We start from the raw sequence: 18,696 nt of genomic DNA, 5'->3' as shown, positions 1-18,696 counted from the left end.
TTTTCGTGAACTGTAGCTTCCTGTGCACGTTTGAGCTCAGCTGATGTGTACATGAATGCTTCTGCAATGCAGCAGTGTTTTTCATATTAGTAAACACAAACATTACCGATGGAACAGTCAGAAGACAGCGCAGCTTTCAGAGGTGTTGCCGAAAGGCTGACACTCAGTATAATCAAGATACTGGGTGAGTTATTTTTCGAGTAGTTTAATTTAGCTAGCATTGTAAACACATAGTCATCTTATATTCCGAATGTATGAGTGGATGTCATTTGTTTTATGTTGGTCCAGAGAACATGCCTGGTGTGGTTGACGTGCGTTTCGCAGAGAGGGAACCTGCAGAAAAGAGGAGCCTGCTGTCATGGGAACAGGTACGAAGATAGTGGAGCGGTGGTATTAAACTTATGGTCCGCGGGTCAAACCCTATGGAGGACCAAACCTGCCAAAAGTATAAATAAATAAATAATTAAACAGACAAACAAATGCGTAAAGAAATTGATAAAAACTGGTAAATAAATGGGACATAAATAATTAAATGTCTTATATTTATTTCTACATTTACTTATTTACACATTTATTTATTTATTTACACATTTACTTATTTACACATTTACTTATTTACACATTTATTTATGCATACATTTATTTATTTCTACATTTTTTGTTTCCACATTTATTTACTTATTTCTACATTTATTTATTTATACTTTTGGCAGGTTTGGTTCCCCATAAAACCGGACCTGGACCCCAAACAAACCTGACTATTGTTCCGCCTCCGGTGTAGTGAAAACTAATCCTCCACGTGAAAGCTTCCTACAGGCGCATGCCCGCTAATAGCGTAGTAAATATTTACACGTATACTTACAATATTTTGCAACCTTAAATTTCCCTACTATGATAAACCCTAATTCTAACACTAAACATTAAAGGAAAGATTCATACCTTTTTTCAACATGACGGACGCACATCTGCAGTTCGCCGGGTGCGCATGCCCATTGTCTACCGTAGGAAACTTTCACGGTAGGGTTATTCTACATTACACCAGCACTTCCTGTGCGTGTGCGCAGTAGGCCGAATGCCGGTAGTTCCGTCACTGCCGGACCCGTATCCTCCTAGCTTTAGTTCCGTCAGTTTTATTTTAGCCCTAACCTTAACCTTAACCCTATTTACCAGGGTACTGGTAGTGCTTACTGCACATGTAAACAGGAAGTGCCGGAATTAAAGTCCAGTTTGTCTGCGGTCCGGGTACAACCGAAGGCTGACATTTAACGCCAATGTTGAGATGTTTTAGAAATTGTGAATAAGCTGTATACACCCTCATCGAAACTATATTGTTTAAGCTCTTTATTTTGTTTCCCCAGAAAAATACATGTATTTTACCTGAGGACCTGCGAGATTTCTACCTGACAACTGATGGGTTTACACTGACCTGGAGTGTTAAACTAGACAGTATGTCTAACTAAAATATTCACTTTTGATATTTAAGTGATGTCAAAACCTTTTCAGAGACTGCCACATGGCTGTAAATCTGCTGTGTTCCAGGTGAGTGTGTTCCCCTCGGCTGTATGGTGATACACAGCGTGGCAACGCTGTGCCCACTGCTCCAACCAGTGTCCCTCTTCTCCCTCCCTAATGCTCCCTCTCTGGCTGACCTGGACTGGGAGGAGGACAGCACAGAAAAGGGTAACTTATTACCACAAAACCATACAGTCAGATCCTTTGGCAAGCTTAGCCCAAAAAGAATGCCACCTCATCAATTTCAATTGTCTTTCTTCTTCAAAAACATTATTAGTAACTGTGTATTGTTGCTATCTGTCAGGTCAGAATTTGCATCCTGCACCCCACTTTGATTCCCGGAGCCGCATCTTTGAGCTTGATTCCTGTGGTGGGAATGGAAAAGTATGCCTGGTCTACAAAAAATGCACTCCAGGTCTTCTGTCAATAGCTAACTGGCTCAACTTATATTAACATTACACATAATCTATGGTTTTATTTGATGCATCATTTACATTTTCATTGTTGGTGTTCTTTAGGTGTGGTTGCCCAGCAGAGTGAAATCTGGTTCTTAGATCGTTCACTGTGCTGGCATTTTCTGACTGAAACCTTCACCTCCTACTACAGGCTGATGATAACCAACTTGGGTCTACCCGAGTGGCAGTATGTCTTCACACCATATGGCCCAAGCCCACAGGCTAAGGTACCAAACATGTGACTATCTAGCAACTGTTTGTAAAGTACCACTAGCAAGATGTTTTAAAAGTATTTTGGGATGGTTAAAGGCAGGCACATTATGCACAGTTCACAATAAGGGTGTCCTGATCCAATATCGGTCCGATAGTAGCCTGAACGAATATCGGATATTGGATTAAAATTTCCGGATTTTCCGATTTAAAAAAAAATAAAAAAAAAATAAATAAAATAAAAAATTATTCATTTGTAGAATATCGTAGATATGTTGCTGCTGTTGCTGACTATTGTTCTCTGTTTGAATAACTTCACTTGATCAAGGCTTTTCTAACATTCCACACTACAAAATAAGTAAATATTGTTTTTTTTTTTATTAAAGATGAGAAGGAGAGAAAAAAAAAAGCATGTATGATTCATGCTGATATCGGATCAATATTGGTATCGGCCGATATGCAAGGCTGCAATATTGGTATCATATCGGAAATGAAAAAGTTGTATCGGGACATCCCGAGTTCACAGTTTACAAGGACAATCACCAAGCAATAAATAAACAAAACATCACTTTCAAGTTAAAATGTTAGTGTTGTAAGTTAACATTTTCTCCAGCAAGTCCACGTGGGACTAGTTTGGTTCACTAACCGAGACCACTGGCTCGTGTGGCTTTTTCACCTGGGTTGGAAGTCCTTCAGAAGGTAACCGCTGGTTGGTAGAGTCACGCTGCTCCGGACCAAAGGGTCAGACGGTGTGAGGTCAAGTCAGTTATAGAGCACATTAAAAACAACAATTGTTGACCAAAGATCTGTACAATAAAAATAATCAACAAAAGCTATTTTAAAGAGAGGATACTTTAACAACATAAACATTGATGTAAAGCAGCGATTCCCACTCAGGGGTTCTTGAATATATTTATGAATCATATTTAATAACAAGTAAATATTTTCTCTGTCGACATACAGTTACATTATTGGCCAACATGTCAGGACCAAAAATAGTAAATAGATTATATTATTGTGTTATTTGGTTCTATTATCAATCAATTTCTAATTAATAAGTCAACTTTCCTCATTCTTATGTAATCTTTTTTAAAATAAGGCTTATGGGAACACAAGAACTTGTAAGTAAACGTTCAATCATCTTTACATCCGAAGTCAAAATGCCAGGAAAACTCTAATAAATTGAATAAATTCTTAGTTGCTGTGGACACAGGAAGGAGTGGAACTGAACATATAAACTGAATAAAACAAACATATAACATACTTTGCATACCAGCATCTTCTTGATTTCAAGGCATGAGTGCTGTATACATGTACATGCTTTACAGCATGGCTATCCAATTTGGGGCCGCGGGCAAAAGTTGGCCTGCAAGCGATTAGTTTGGGCCCTCTGCCCATATTTGAAATAGTATTTTTTGTTTTTTGATATTTGTTAAAATATACAAAATGATGTAATACTGTACAGTGGTTTATAAGAAAAAATCTAAAGCTTCCTATTAAGTGTCTAAGTTTTTTTTTTAAAGTGCTATATAAAACTTTATAGTGATTATTGTTATTATTATTATTATTATTATTATTATTAAAGCTGAGGTCTAATTACATTATTTTTCTCGAGTTTAAAAGGATTTTTCAAGGCAGGGGAAATGTAGGGTTTTGATTGCATGGGGGGGGGGGGGGGGGGGGGTACAGTATGTTGTGTCCCATTTTGATGAATTTGTATTGCACTAAATGTCTTTGAAGACATTTAAACATTTGATAATTTTCAGCCATGAAACACAATAAAGAAGTGTTCTTCAATTTAAAAACTACTTTAGGTGTTTATTTTGCACAGTGATGTTATTTGCATATTTAATTTCATGCACTGGAACATGAATGTTTACTGTAGTTTTGGCCCGCGGCCCTCCACTGCAATTCATTTTTGGCCCTTCAATGACAAAAATTAGGCACCTCTGCTTTACAGTATACTTCCTTATAACTGAATGGTCAGCCATTTCCTGAGTATTTACAGTCACGTATACTAGTACATAACTTGCCAGTAGATTAGATGCCTTGCTTGCCATTTTTGACAAGTGGTCTTTGAAAGTTAACATTAATTCCTATTTGTTAGTTTTAATTAAGCTGATAATGTAATTTAATGATACAATACCTTGACATAAATGTGATATTATGTAGTGGGAAGCATCTTTTAACCTTAAAACTGAATATTAGAAGACTGTGAGCTTTGGATGCCTAAGGACCCAACATCGTTGCATTGGAGCTGTCAGGCATGTGCCGGTACGGTCTTTTTACTCGCAGAGAAAATAAGGATGATTCCCAAGTCTTTTAAATAAATGAAGCCAAATACATGACAAATGAATGTATTAACTGTTTTATTCTGCAGCAGTGGGCATTCCTCTACCAGCCCCTGACCTTGAGCTGTGACCTCAGCATGGCAGATCCTGCTGGAGATTCCCATGTAAACAAGTTGGATCCTACCAAGGCCTTCAAAGGAAAAGCCAAAATACCAGCACCCAAGAAGAAGCAGTTACCCCAGTGCAGCACAGGAGGGGTGGTCAAGGGTCCGAGCAGCACAACAAGATACAGTGGGGTCAAACATTGAAATCCAAGTGGACATTTTTTCATAATGTCAGAATAGCATGGATTTGTCCATGTCTGTCCACTGCCTGTTCATTGGATGCACTGTTTGATGATTACTGCTTTTCATCATGTGTTGAGCACTACATTTCTAAAGAAACAACAAAAATGTGCATCAATAGCAAGAGCTACAGTAACAAAAGAAACCATTTAATACAGGTAAAAACAATTCATAGCAAAGACTTATTCTACAAATAATACTGATTTTAATTGTGAACAAAAACAGCAGTTGATGATTTGCTGCAGTTTTCCCACCGCTTTTTGTTATATTGTCTTGGAAGTGAATGTAAAACATGAAACAAAAAGTTAAATCTTTAGATTCCAATTCATTTCAAATCAAAGTTTGGATATATGTTTGAAACTAAAACAAAATCATTATGGAGTCTATTCTCCCATCTGGACTTAAGCACTTTTTTGCACGCCTGCAGTTACCCGCTTCTCTCCTATGTGTATTCTCCGGTCCAGGCTGCTGACACCGTGCGCAATGTAGACCAAAAGCGCGTGTGTGAATGAAGGCGGGCTGAAGAAAAGGAGGCTGTGATGTCATTGTTTTGGGATGTCTAAAAATCGCAGAACCTGGAGTTTTTCCAACGCTTGTAAATGTCATTGAAATACGTTAAAATGATAAAGTTCACTTTTGATTTGAAACTCCTTCATTGATAAACAATATAACAGGTTGATTTGATCAGCTCCCCAGGCGCTGCAAAATGGCTGCCGACTGCCCCCCAGGGGATGGGTTAAATTGCAGAAGACAATTTTTAATATATATGTGTAACAACATATATACATGATGAATAAAGGCTCAAAGCCGAGTTTAATTTAATCATTGATCAGATTATTGCAGTGTGACTGAGTCAGTTAAAATCTCTTTCCTTGATCATCACCTTCATCATCATCGCTGTAAAGCGTGACTGAGTTAGATGTGCTGGAGATATGAGGAAATAACCTGGTCACAGAGCATCCTGCTTTAATACAGAGGGATGTTTGCAGTGAAACAGAACTATTGGCTTCCATAATACGCAGTTTTAAATATAAATTGTTTAAAGGGATCTGAGCTGAGTCATTAAAATATGTGTTGGAACAGTTTGTGGTCCATCCTCATCTGCATATGACAGCATGTTTCACTCTGTAGTGGATCAAACTGACTTTACGTTGGACATAGTATGAAAATAGTTGAATCACATTGACCAACATGGACAGAATTCTGCGTCTGTCAAGGTTTTAATTAATCGCACAGCAGCGGCTGAGTGATTACAGCTGCTGCTGCGTGACGCCCGAGTCTGTGTGGCTTTAAATGTAACTGTCCATATTTATAGTGCAATGTAATATTTCACCTTATCGGGGCAATGCACTTATTCCAGGGTTACTCCAAGAGGAAAAGGACTTACGCACACCAGAGAATGTGCGCAAGGGCAGATTTGAATGGGAACACCCACATTTTAGGGCTGCTCCACCCACAGTGCGTAACTGGGATGAAGACGTGCAGCGACTGACTTAAATACAGGGGGAGAATAGCACACAGCCAAAGGCTTTTTGGACTTGAGCACATGGGAGAGTAGAGCCCTAAATGTGCAAATCTTGCGTTTGTATAGTAACAAATGGCCCTCATTTGCTTATATAGATGTTACGTTATCAAAAGCATTCAAGGATGTCAACAATTTTGAGTTACCTAATGTACTGTACGTGTGATTTTTTTTTTTTTTAACTCACCATGTGCTGTACATCTAATGAGTAGCAATAAAGGCTTCTCATTTATTTACCATACAGCTGGATACATTTATAAACCACAGTGAACTATAATTAAAAAAAAAAAAAAAAAAACAACCTGTATATCTACAAATAAGTCAATTTAACTTAAAGCTATAGGGGAGGATTTTCCCGAAGTTTAGAAAAGAAACGCCCTCTCCACTTTTTGAAAAAATGCACATGTGCAACACTTGCTCCCAAGAGGGAACGCCTATTAAACAAGTGCGAGGAAAACTGGGCTCGTGCACAGCTCTGTTTACAAGTTGGTGTTGGCAGCGCTCATACAAGCTTACTTACCCGGTGAAAATGGCAAGCTTCAATAAATGGCTGAAACCGTAGCTCACGAGACACAAACACTCGTAAAGGTGCGTTCACACCGAACGCGACTGCAGTCACTTCAATCGCCCGTGATGAGACTCTTGAACATAGTGGCGCTTTTTGGTCACTCCATCACTTCGGTGACGTGATGACCAGGGAACAATGTGTGCGTGTATGTGTGTCTGCCGCTGACAGGGGAGAGAGAGGGTTGATCACTTCTTCTCCGGCCGTATCATAGACAGCACCGCTTTTACGATTTATATGATCAACTTAAGGGCTGACTAAAAAATTAGTTCACGCAGAATGTAGGCTTATTCAAGAAGTTAACCGTTTTAATTTTGCATCAGTAAATTTAAGAAGTCCTGGCTGCAGACCTCCGCTGCAGCCATCTCACTGTAGCAGGTGGGAGGTCGTGCTTGATTAGTCACTCATATAACGCAAGTCATGTCGCTTGAGGGGAGATAACTTGAGGTCACGTCATTTATATTAATTTGAATGTAATCTAGTCACTTCACTCACTCCAGTTGCGTGCACATGCGCAGCAAGCAAAAACTAGCCGGGAACAAGCACGTACGACGGCCTTACGTCAGAATGATTGACATTTAGGAGGACCAACAGTCTAGATAATCCACCCGGAATTGGAACCCAAAAAAACATCTTCCACAATACCTTTAATACTGGTAATTGTTTTTTTTGTTTTTATGTAACACAGTTGATGTATTCAATATGTGTATCCAAGAGGATGTCATACTAAGGTTTAAAAGGTTTAGGTCTGCTCTGAAAAATCAAATGAGTCCATTGGTTTTCATTGCTCAGGGACCCTTTCAGAATGTGAAGAAAATGATTTTTCTGAGTTTAGTATTACCTCTGAATGATTCTTGTAAGACTTCTGTACCTGACTATACATTCCCTTGTGCTTTCATGAACTTTTAAAGGGTGCATACATATGAGTTTTGATTGATTGTAATAATGGTGTACTATGTTGACAGGTCCCCTGTCTTGGTGCCCTTTTCAGTCATTAAATTTTGTTTTTGTGATGTTGAGATCTTCCACTCTTTCTTTACAACATTCTGGTTTAAGTTCTTGGTCTGGTCTTGCATTAGCCACCCCATATTTTTTTTTCTTCATATGAACTGAACAGTTTTTGCAGTTCAGTCTTTGGTCTCCTTCAATTAGTGGATGAATGTAGAGTACAATTAAGGTGCATGTTCTAAAGACAAGTTCAGACCTTGATCGATGTATATCTTTTTTGGTCATCTGAACCTTTTAACCCTTTGTATGCTTCAGTTTTCATGTTGGGCATATCAAACGCATACATTTTGCTTTTTCTCCAGTGGTACAGACTCCTCCCCCACCAGACTCTTGCCTTGTTCATTGTCAGATGGGTGGTGCATCTCCACAAAGAATTTGTACACTCCAGCTCCTAGAACTCCTCCTAGGGTCGGAGCGATTAGTGGTACCCACCACCATCCGTTTCCAGCCCTAAAAATGCAGAAAGTTACTTATGCACTGTTGTTAAACTGATATTGTCAATGCATTTGTCTAACATACCTGAACACATCCAGACCCCAGCCTGCTACAGCAGTAAACACTCTGGGTCCAATGTCTCTAGTGGGATTGATGGCATAGCCACTATTACTTCCAAAAGAGATGCCAATGAGTAAAACCAGGAGACCCACTAAGACTGGCTCATTGCCCACGGGGGCTGGTTTGTTCCTCTGATCGGAAAGAGCCATCAGACAGAGCAGCAGCATTGCGGTGCCAAACACCTAATGCATACAAATGCAGTGAAATGATCAGTGATTTATTATCTGTAGGTCTTCAATCTGGTTTCTTTGATACCTGATCGGCAAATCCAGCCATCAAGGAAAGGTACGGTGCAGGATACGTGGCAAAGATGCCAGCTGTGGCTCTTGCACCACTTACAGTCAGGTTTCCCCCACAGTAGTCATGAATAGCCTCTGCAGATTAAATAAATCAAAATTAACAATGACACATTTACTCATGTAAGACTGAATGTGCCAAATTATATTCTTACCGTAATAGATGCCATAAATTGTGCCAGCTGCAAGAAATGACCCTATGAACTGTGCAAAGATGTACAAGGGCAGCATCCTCCAGGCAAGGCGGCCAAACACACACATAGCTACAGAAACTGCTCCATTCATGTGGGCCCCTTATTGAAAAACAATTAGAAAACAAGAGACCATGTCACCTATCCAACTATTATTGAGCTTCTCGAAGGATTTTTGATGGTAATGTGTGCTTGTACCTGACACATTTCCTCCAACATGAACTCCCATAGCAACGCCAAGTGCAAAACCAATGTTGATGCTGAGGTACTGCCCAAACACACCCTGTCCAGTCACTACTTGGGCTACAGAGCCAAGACCAAATGCCTGAAAACAGATAGATGGAAACGCAACAATTAAAGACAGTCATATCTATGCTTGAATATGAGCACAGAGAAAGTTTTGTGCACCTATTAAAAAAACTTACTTTTTAACACATGTATTGCGCTGCTTTCTGCAACATTCTTTGTCCAAGTTAAATTGCAAATATCCAGCAGCTGTTAACGTTAGCTTTTCCAGCCACTCCCTTCAGTGTTCATATCACCCGGATCTAACTAAAACATCATCTTCTCAATCAAACCCACTCCCAACAGTTATTGTTAAAGCCACTGTAATATATTTGGCTCCTATTATGCATGTAATCCACTTTTCACACACTACTGACACTAATCTGCATGAAGGTGTTGACCTGAATGAAATGCAAACAAAAACATCACTAACCTTCATTATCTCTAAAAAGTTGCACACAAAAAAGTCACTCATCAGCGCAATGCCTATCTTTCCAACATCAATCAAATCTTTCAATCAAACTTGATTTTTTTAGGAAACTACAGCTAACTAACCATTCCTATCCTACTTGATCTATGCGATCTACTACAGCTATTAGCATCACACTCCCCAAGAAAACCCTCCCATGCTTCTGCTTTTTTCACTCATCATTATTACTAGTTCCATTAAATAAATAATATTATATGTCTTTCCTATAAAGTCAATCACAAACTTATTCATTTATAATTCTTTGACTTTTTTCTATTGACCTGCCCCTTTGCACACCCAGATCTTCTGCCTCTATTAACACCATTGTGCCATTTACTCTTCTAACTCATGAGGAGCAAAGCAAATTTAAATCAATGTGGTATTAGTATATCACTATTATATAAAACGTTTTCATTTATCCTCAACCATGAGTTTACAGACATGTATATGTGCTTGTTCCAGGAATGTCAGTGTCAGTTTATTGTAACAGCTGATAGACAACATGTGACTTTGGTCACCCACTCCATGTGGCTCTCTGCCTGACCATTCCTCCAGTAACCCTAGATTTCCTGGTTCACCCTCTACAAAACACCAATCCCGAGCCACCGACCCCACCATGTGACTGTGTGCAGAGCTTTTTCTTTTGTCTGTTTATGTGTATAAGAAAGAGAAGCAAGGTTATCTGGGTGAAGAGCATGGCATTAATGATTAATAGTTGTCACAGATAGGCCAGCAAAAGCCTTCAAAACAACAACAGTTTTAAGTAGAAACACAGCATTGCAAAAGTATCTTCATGCTGTATGTGGAGGTATTCTTACCATCATGACATAAGTACAAAGAGTTTCTGCCAGTCCAACTCGAACAAGTTGATTCTTCAGCCAATTTTTGGTTCGAGTCACATGGACTCCCCTCCGCTCTGAAACCCCCTGTTGTACTGGTTTCATCGAGTCCTTCATTTCTATCTTATTATCTCTTACCCTTGTCTCAAATCCTCTTAGAAAAAAAATAAATAGTTTCAATCAAAACTAAGCTTCACTTGTGAACTCATACAATGTGTAGTGTTCCACAAACTAGCATTCTGTTGACTCTCTCACTTTCTGTTCCTCTGCCCCCCTCTCCCTCTCTCTCTCTCTCTCTCTCTCTCTCTCTCTCTCTCTCACACACACACACACACACCCACACACACGCACACCCACACACACGAGCCCAAATAGGCATTTGTCCACTGTTTTTGCAGCCTTTTGACTCCCCCTCTTCCCTAGTATGCTGAATCCCTGACACACTCACTCAGCGACACAACTCAGATCCCCTTTACTTATGTATTGGAGTAATTGCCCAATGACAAGAGTTTAGATAATAAACTAGAGAGATTAGATTTCAATGGAATTTTGTCTCCCATCTCTAAGTAGAACTCTCAGACCTGAAAAGCATGAGTCTTTTATGCTCTTAAACCCAACAAAAAATAGTTTCAAATTTACAAATTTATTATTTTCAGTTGACAAATTGGAGTTCTTCAAACCTCCTAGAGCAACAGCTTTCTTGGCCTGTACATTGACTGTACTCTTCCAATCTTCAGAGGTCTGTAATATGAAGCCTTAGCTGTATTTTCAGACGGTTTCATGAAGGTAACTGGTAAAGTCCACCTTTATTAAAGAACAGCTGTTGAAGCACTTAACTCACCATAGTGGAGCACTGTCACTACCTTGAACAGTGGATTAAAATAGACCAATTTATAGTCAAAACATTGATATAGGATGTAGAGCAAAGAACTTATTTACATTAGTCGATGTAAACTTATTAACATTAAGTCAATGTTTGTTGCACATTTATTAACAAACAGCTCCACAATATGTGCCACTTTTGGCTTTTTCACCTGTAAGGGACAGCACGTGTGAGTGAGTTCTGTAGTGTGACTTGTTATGGGGAAGGTCTGGGTTAGAATGCGCTCAGCAATCCATCTAACTGAGTTTTATGTGCTGTTCTGAGAAGTAAAAGCAGCGACTCCTAAAATAGAGTATTTTGATACAAAATAAGCTATAAAATATATGTATCGCTATATGTGATATTGTAGTTTTGTATATCACCAAAAAAGAAAACTCGACTCGGAATGTCTTCCTACATTCCATCTATCTCTCTTCTGAGTTGTTTCTGGGTTTGTTCCTGCTGTCAGCACTAATCTCGCAAGAACTGCCAGCCAGGCCACTTCAGGCGGCAGTTCTCGCGAGGCTAGTGACAGCGTTCAGTTTGGAGAGGCAGAGGAATATTTTTTTTTTAATTATTATTATTACATTAAAATAGAGGATATTTATGGGAAAATACTCATACAGGATGATGGCGGGAAAGACGGGTAAAGAAAAACGGGAGTTTCCCGGAATAAAACAAGTTACTTGACGGGTATGGTGTGGGGATGGAAGCTACCAAGTGTGCAGCTGGAAAGGGGTACGTCATATAAATGTGTTACGTATTTTATCATTAAATGGTTGTAAAATACAAAGTAAAATAAAAAAAATAAAATTACATGTTTTGTAATTTATGTTTGGAGAAAAACATTGAGGGGGTTAAATTAGTTAAGTTTGAATATGGGGGGTGCGGGGTAACCCTTGTATTAACCACAGGTAAATGAATATAAGGCACTAACTTAGCTAGTGAAATAGAAATTATTTGTTTTCTATTTTAAGAGTATTTTTGTTTTTTGTTTTATGAATTGGTTTTGCTTTATAAAGTGGCATTCCTGTAAAAGTGTCCAGGATGGGTGGTGAGGTTCAATGTCCAGAGCTGGGGTGGCCAGGGGGAGAGAGAGAGAGAGGAGTTCAGATTCCTGATGGCCTGGGGGATGGAACTGTTTGTTAGTCTCGTGGAGGCTCTGGTACCGTCTCCCAGAAGGCAGGAGGCTGAAGAGTCCGTGTGATGGGTGAGTGAGGTCACACACAATGCTGGATGCTTTGCGGGTGAGGCGTGTATTGTAGATGTCCATGAGGGAGGGGGGTGAGATGCCAATGATTTTCCCTGCTGTGTTCACTATACATTGCAAGGGTCTACCAGTTGTGAGCGATGCAGTTCCCGCACCACATAGTGATGTAGCTGGTCAGGACACTCTCGATGGTGCCCCTGTAGAAGGTGTACATGATGGGTGGGGGGCTCTCGCCTTCTTCAGCTTGCAGAGGAAGTAGAGTCGCTTCTGTCCTTTCTTGGCCAATGCTGCAGTGTTTTTTGACCAGGAGAGGTCCTCGCTAATGTGCACCCCCAGAAATGTAGTGCTGCTCACTCTCTTCACAGCAGAGTTGTTGATGGTGAGTGGTGGGTGCTGTGTGTGGCCTCTCCGGGAGTCAACAACAATCTCCTTGGTCTGGCCCACGTTTAGAAGGAGATTGTTGTCACGGCACCACGTGGTTAGATGGCTGGCTTCCTTTCTGTAGTTTGACTCATCATTGTTAGAAATGAAACCCATAACAGTTGTATCGTCCGCAAACTTTGCAGTGTGATTGATGCTGAATGTTGGTGTGCAGTCATGGGTCAGAAGGGTAAAGAGCCGGAGCCTGAGCACACATCCTTGGGGGGGGGGGGGGGGGGGGGGCCTCTGTGCTTAGTGTGATGGTCCTCGAGATGTTGTTGCTGACCGGTACTGCTTGTGGTCTCTCAATGAGAGACCAATTACAGAGGGATGAGTTGAGGACCAGTTGGTCCAGTTTCTTGATCAGCTGTTGTGGTACGATGGTATTGAATGCTGAGCTAAAGTTTATGAACTGCATTCTGACATAAGAGTTCTTGGTGTCTGGGTGGGTAAGAGCCAGGTGGAGAGCAGAACAGATTCCATCCCCAGTGGAGTGGTTGGCTCGGTATGCAAACTGGAACGGGTCTAGTTATGTGGGAAGGATGGACTTAATGTGTGGCATGACTAGCCTTTCAAAGCATTTCATGAGGATGGGGGTTAATGAAACAGGTCGACAGTCATTGAACCAGGATGGAGAGGACTTCTTTGGCACGGGTATGATGTTGGTGGTCTTGAAACACACAGGAACAACAGCCTGTTTGAGAGAAGTTTTGAAGATGTCAGTAAAGACATTTTTGAGCTCTTCTGCACAATCCTTTAACACACGACCAGGGATGTTGTCTGGGCCCACAGCCTTGCGGTCATTGAGCAGGGGGACATCACTGTTGCAGGTCTGTGGCAAAGGTTTGTAGTCTGTAATGGTCTTGATGCCCTGCCACAGATTCTGTGTGTCTCTGGTGTCTTTTAAGTGGCCTGTTATCTTTTTCGTGTACCTTTGCTTGGCTTCTCTGATGCCACAGGACAGGTTGGCCCTTGCTGTTCTCAAACTAGTTTCATCCCTTGTTAAGTACTTTCAGTAGTTAATAGTATTCTATGTAAATTACACAGATTAACTAATATACACTCTGAATGAGCAACACACACCCAAATGCCAGCTTGAATCGAATACTATTTTCATTAAAGGTCCAATATTATGCTATTTTTCACCCATCTCCATTTGTTCTAAGAACCCCAACAACATAGTATTTCAGGTTTATTTTCCCAAACTCACCTGTTTTCTGGAGTTTTAGGCCTTTGAAAACTGACTTTCTGAGCAATTCTAAAAACGGGAGGATTTGGGCCTAGTTTTGCATATTCATGAGTAGGCGTGTCTGTAGATGCTGACGCTCTACCCAACAGTTGATCACTAGCGATTTTCTTTTGCTATGCACACACATGTTATTGTTTTCGGCCAAAAAACTGCACATTACAGTAAAACCTTGATAGTGATGTGCCCCGTATTACACCTTGTAACATTCACAAACACAGCCAGACCCCCTCCTTTCTGCTTACCGCTCTCGTCGCCGCGTAAAAGTTGGAAGCCGTCCAATTCCACAACCGAGTCCGGTGTTAGCGCTGCAAGATATGACTCCGTAAACATCAGCAGGCTCGCCTCCTGGATAATATAATAGTATAATAAACATTATATATTAAACCGCAGTGTTTGTTTTAGTTATAATATAGTTTGAGAGGGAGGAGCTCACATTCTGATAGGGTAGGGTAGGCGTGTACTATGTCCATGGTAGGAGTAGAGAGGATTGTCAGGAGGAGGAATTTCCTGTAGGTGACATCAAATACGGGGAAAATCCAACTCGCACTTTTGGAGCAGACTTTTTGCAAAATGTGGAATAACAAGGGAGGAAGGAAACAAAACATTTTCAACTTTGGCTCTCTGAATGAAGCTAAATGGATGTATATCACTCTACCAAAACCATTATAAAGTGATTATTTCATCATACCTCCTCTTTAAGTAAAATGGCATGGCAATAATACCCAGTACAGCATTTTTAAAATGCTTGAATGGTAAAATTATGTATACTGTAATTTTCCCCTCACTTTCTTTCCCATTTGTGTTGATATAGTATTTAGTTTCTGTTTATGGTTGATTTCTTCTGAATGTATCACATGGAGACCAATAAAAATTGTGTAATTGCGACATGTGGGTTGCCCCTCCTCCAAAAAAAGTAATCAATAAGCGATATCACAATGACCAGTATGACCACTGGAATACTGAAGTAAGACTGCTTATAATTAGGAGGTTGGTTAATATTAAATTTCCTTGTTTTTTGTTAGTTGTGTTCTTGTATTTAAAGTAAACACTGACATTTAAATACTAGGATATCATTCATACCTTTTATATTACTATGGTAATAACAATAGCTGTATTGAATGCAACTTATTTTATTAATTTAAGTATACCAATGTTACGTAATGACAATGAATACATATTACTGGTAAACTGACTCAGCTTATACTGTTGATGATGACTTTGAAAATTGTTTTACTCAGGAGGGAATATTTTCTGTTCGCAATGTGATATATTAAAATGCTCCAGAGTTTAAAATGAACAAATCGTGATGGAAAATGATGTTTTATACTATTATATCCATAATTCATAAAATTATTGACATATGCAATATTATATAGAGATCTTTCATCCATCACAGCTGCCATATATTTGGGCACATTTCTACCAGAGCCATCTATTAAGTCTTAATTAATTTGAGAGACAAATGTGAGGGTGTGATGTGGAGTGATGGATGAGGATGCAGATTCTATCCAGGCCAAATTAATTAAATCGCATTACTACAGAGTATAGTCTGCAATATGGGAGAGTTGCACCTCCTCGAAGCTTCACTCCCTCCTATCAGTGCTCCGTCCAAAGACATGGCCTCACGAACATTTTTCTTTTGTCTGCTTATATTATCAGAGGTTAACATTACATATAGTGCAACGTTTTTGACAAAGTTCTGCATGTTTTATTCTTGCAAAAATAAAATAATGCATTTGTTTTTTTTTACTTAGTTGTTAAAAGGAAGGATTAGAGTGAAGGCATTTTGACTGTGGCTTCACTCTATAATGTTTCTATTGTAGAGTAATCTACTGTTCCAGTGTAGTGACATATGTAGCGAGACTAAAGAGAGTGAAACTTCTCACTGCTCAACAAAGATGGTGATTGTGAAAAGAAGGAGTGCTTACACGTATTGTCGAGCAATTTGTTGCAATCCAACATATCTATGTTATGTCCCACTTAGGGCTTTCCCAAAACCCCAAGGAGGCCCAAACTAGCCCCGTCAGAGACTCTGCGGCCCTCCCCACACCACGCTTTTGTTTCCTCACTCTATTTAATAATGCAATTGTTATGGCAATTATTATATTCATCATCATATCGTCTAATGTGTGTTCATGTGTACAATTTGTCATGTTTTAATACATGATGACTGCATTACTCTTTGCACTTTTGAACAGCTGAGTCATGTTAGATTAAACAGTACAGATCGTATTGTACTCAGTGCAACACAGAGTCTCTGCTGAAGGCCAAACTCAAACTCACATGCACACATACACGCACACACACTATCAAGGACAGACAAGAGCGGCGCCAAATCTTCCTCATAATATACACGTCTTCATCATCCTCAAACGTTTCCACTGTTGGGCATCTGACTCCCTCCTTCTCCTCACCTCAGGGTGGAACTTTTTCTGTTATCTGTATAAAAGCTTAAGCTGTGAAACTGTTAGTTAGAGTGGGTCTTGCTTTTTGCTCTGCCAGGAGCCTTTTGACCATCCTTGTTGGGGCCTGCTTTTCATTCTACAGGATGGAAGCTTCTTTTTTTACTCCTTTTTTATTTAATTTTATAATAAATCTTTTTTATAAAATCATCATGCTTCGACTGGACTCCATCATTCAACCAGAGCAATAAATCATGTCTCCAAATGAGGTCAACCGCAAATTTGCCGTGACACAATAAAACTGCAGCATAAAGAAATGAAAACTTCTAAATTCTGAGTCATTCAAATAAATAAATGAAAAGTTGTGTCACTCCATCTAAAATGTGTCAGCTAGAAAACTGTCCCTTAACGTTCATGTAGTTACGCAATAGCCTACTTATTTGGGGACGCCGCACATATAAATGAAACCTAACGTGTTGTAGGTCTATTATGTCTATCTGGGATTGAATTATTTAACCTATTGTCCTCAAATAACACATTTTACCCTATGGGGTCAGTCTGGCCCCAGAGATATTTGCCTCCTGAAAATGATTTACAGATAATTGTTGACCAACTTTTTGTGTTCGGCACTTTGTTGATTTGTTGAATACATACCCCTTAATAAAGAAACCTTGACCTGTTCTCTAGCGTCACCACCAGGCCAAACTTTTAAATTACAATTAATTTATCTTGAATAGTTTTTTATCCAAATCTTATCAAATTTACTGACAACATTAATGACCACAAGAGCATGAGCCCTATTGGTTGTGGTGATGACATGACCTTTCCTTCAGGTCAATGGGGATGTAAGGTCACACATGGGTCACATACAGACAGACAAGTTTTACACAGCTGAAACAAATTGACCCAAGAGGAACACCAATTCTACATATATATATGCATGTTCAGCACATTGAACAAATACTATCATGATAGTTTTAATGCGTAATCAATTTTACCCATCAAATTAGGAAAATTCATTAAATATCAAGCAAAGAAATGAAATTCAACTATTTTTGAATGATAAACATTAAATGGGGTCAAATTGACCCCAAGGACAATAAGAGGGTTAAATATTATCCAGCAAAAACTCATATTTAGTGGTAACCTAAACAATTTTAAATAATAGTTTGTTTTTTACCATGATTACCTTGTGGTAAACAAGTATTTCTAGTGATGTTGGGCCTAATATGAGTCATGGTGAACAGTATATTTACCTATCAATGCACAACTCTTTTTCCTGATACATTGTCAGGCTTGTGTAATCATTTCAGGGAGGATTGAGGAGGTTTCAAGATCATAGTGAGTCATTGGTTTTATAGTTGAATTGGTCACCCTGTAGCCCACAAGTCCTCTTTACCATGCCACACCTGCAAAAACGGACCTGCCTGAATTTTAACTTTTAACCAAGAGTCCAAAGTGATATATATGTATGGAAGCCCGTTACCGCCACTAAAAAAAAATAAAAAATCACCAAGGAAAGTCATAATTATGAGTTAAAAAGTCATAATTATGAGAAAGAAAGTAATAATTATGAGTTAGTAAAGTCATAATTATGAGAAACATTTTTGGTACATCCATCTGTACCCATGGCACTGACCAGAAATCTCCATTTGTTTTTTCAATAAACCGCGCTACTTCAGCCACATCAGTTTTATCCTTTGGACACCAGAGCCTCTTTTTGCTTAGTATCTTTTCAAGGGTGCGCTTACTCAGCATATTTCTATGTGAATTTGCAAGCAAATTCAAGCAAAAATATTTCATCATTTGTAAAACCCCGTCTAAAGTAGTCTTTGATAGTCTTATCAGCATCTCTCAGTGTCAGCTACTCACTATATGAACAAGCTGCTGTAAATGTGTTTAAGTGTCTCATAATTATGACTTTACTAACTCATAATTATGACTTTCTATCTCATAATTCTGACTTCACTAACTCATAATTATGACTTTCTTTCTCATAATTCTGACTTCA

General features: G+C 39.3%; 2 protein-coding genes across 4 annotated transcripts; one reads left to right on the top strand and one right to left on the bottom strand.

Annotated features, from left to right (window-relative positions):
- The first annotated feature begins 12 nt into the window (after positions 1-12).
- Positions 13-5,752, top strand: tpgs2 (tubulin polyglutamylase complex subunit 2). Of its 2 annotated transcripts, XM_028445872.1 has the most exons (7): positions 13-184; positions 289-368; positions 1,359-1,446; positions 1,540-1,680; positions 1,817-1,927; positions 2,031-2,194; positions 4,558-5,752. In XM_028445872.1, the coding sequence occupies exons 1-7, from the start codon at positions 109-111 to the stop codon at positions 4,774-4,776; spliced, it is 879 nt and encodes a 292-aa protein (XP_028301673.1). In that variant the 5' UTR covers positions 13-108; the 3' UTR covers positions 4,777-5,752. The 2 variants fall into 2 exon arrangements, with proteins under 2 accessions (XP_028301673.1, XP_028301674.1); XM_028445873.1 differs by lacking the exon at positions 4,558-5,752 and having other exon boundaries at positions 1,817-1,896; positions 2,031-2,188.
- Positions 4,530-10,980, bottom strand: aqp7 (aquaporin 7). Of its 2 annotated transcripts, XM_028445871.1 has the most exons (7): positions 10,522-10,980; positions 9,148-9,274; positions 8,914-9,051; positions 8,718-8,836; positions 8,427-8,644; positions 8,242-8,357; positions 4,530-4,902 (listed from the first exon to the last, which is right to left on the bottom strand). In XM_028445871.1, exons 1-7 carry the CDS (start codon positions 10,657-10,659, stop codon positions 4,895-4,897), a joined length of 864 nt encoding a protein of 287 aa, XP_028301672.1. In that variant the 5' UTR covers positions 10,660-10,980; the 3' UTR covers positions 4,530-4,894. The 2 variants fall into 2 exon arrangements, with proteins under 2 accessions (XP_028301672.1, XP_028301671.1); XM_028445870.1 differs by lacking the exon at positions 4,530-4,902 and having other exon boundaries at positions 5,870-8,357.
- Between the last annotated feature and the right edge of the window lie 7,716 nt (positions 10,981-18,696).

This window comes from Gouania willdenowi, chromosome 5 (genome assembly GCF_900634775.1).
Source record: "Gouania willdenowi chromosome 5, fGouWil2.1, whole genome shotgun sequence".
NCBI classification, from domain to species: Eukaryota; Metazoa; Chordata; class Actinopteri; order Blenniiformes; family Gobiesocidae; genus Gouania; species Gouania willdenowi.
Note: the sequence above shows the minus strand (reverse complement) of the source record. Positions and strands in the feature narration are given on the sequence as shown.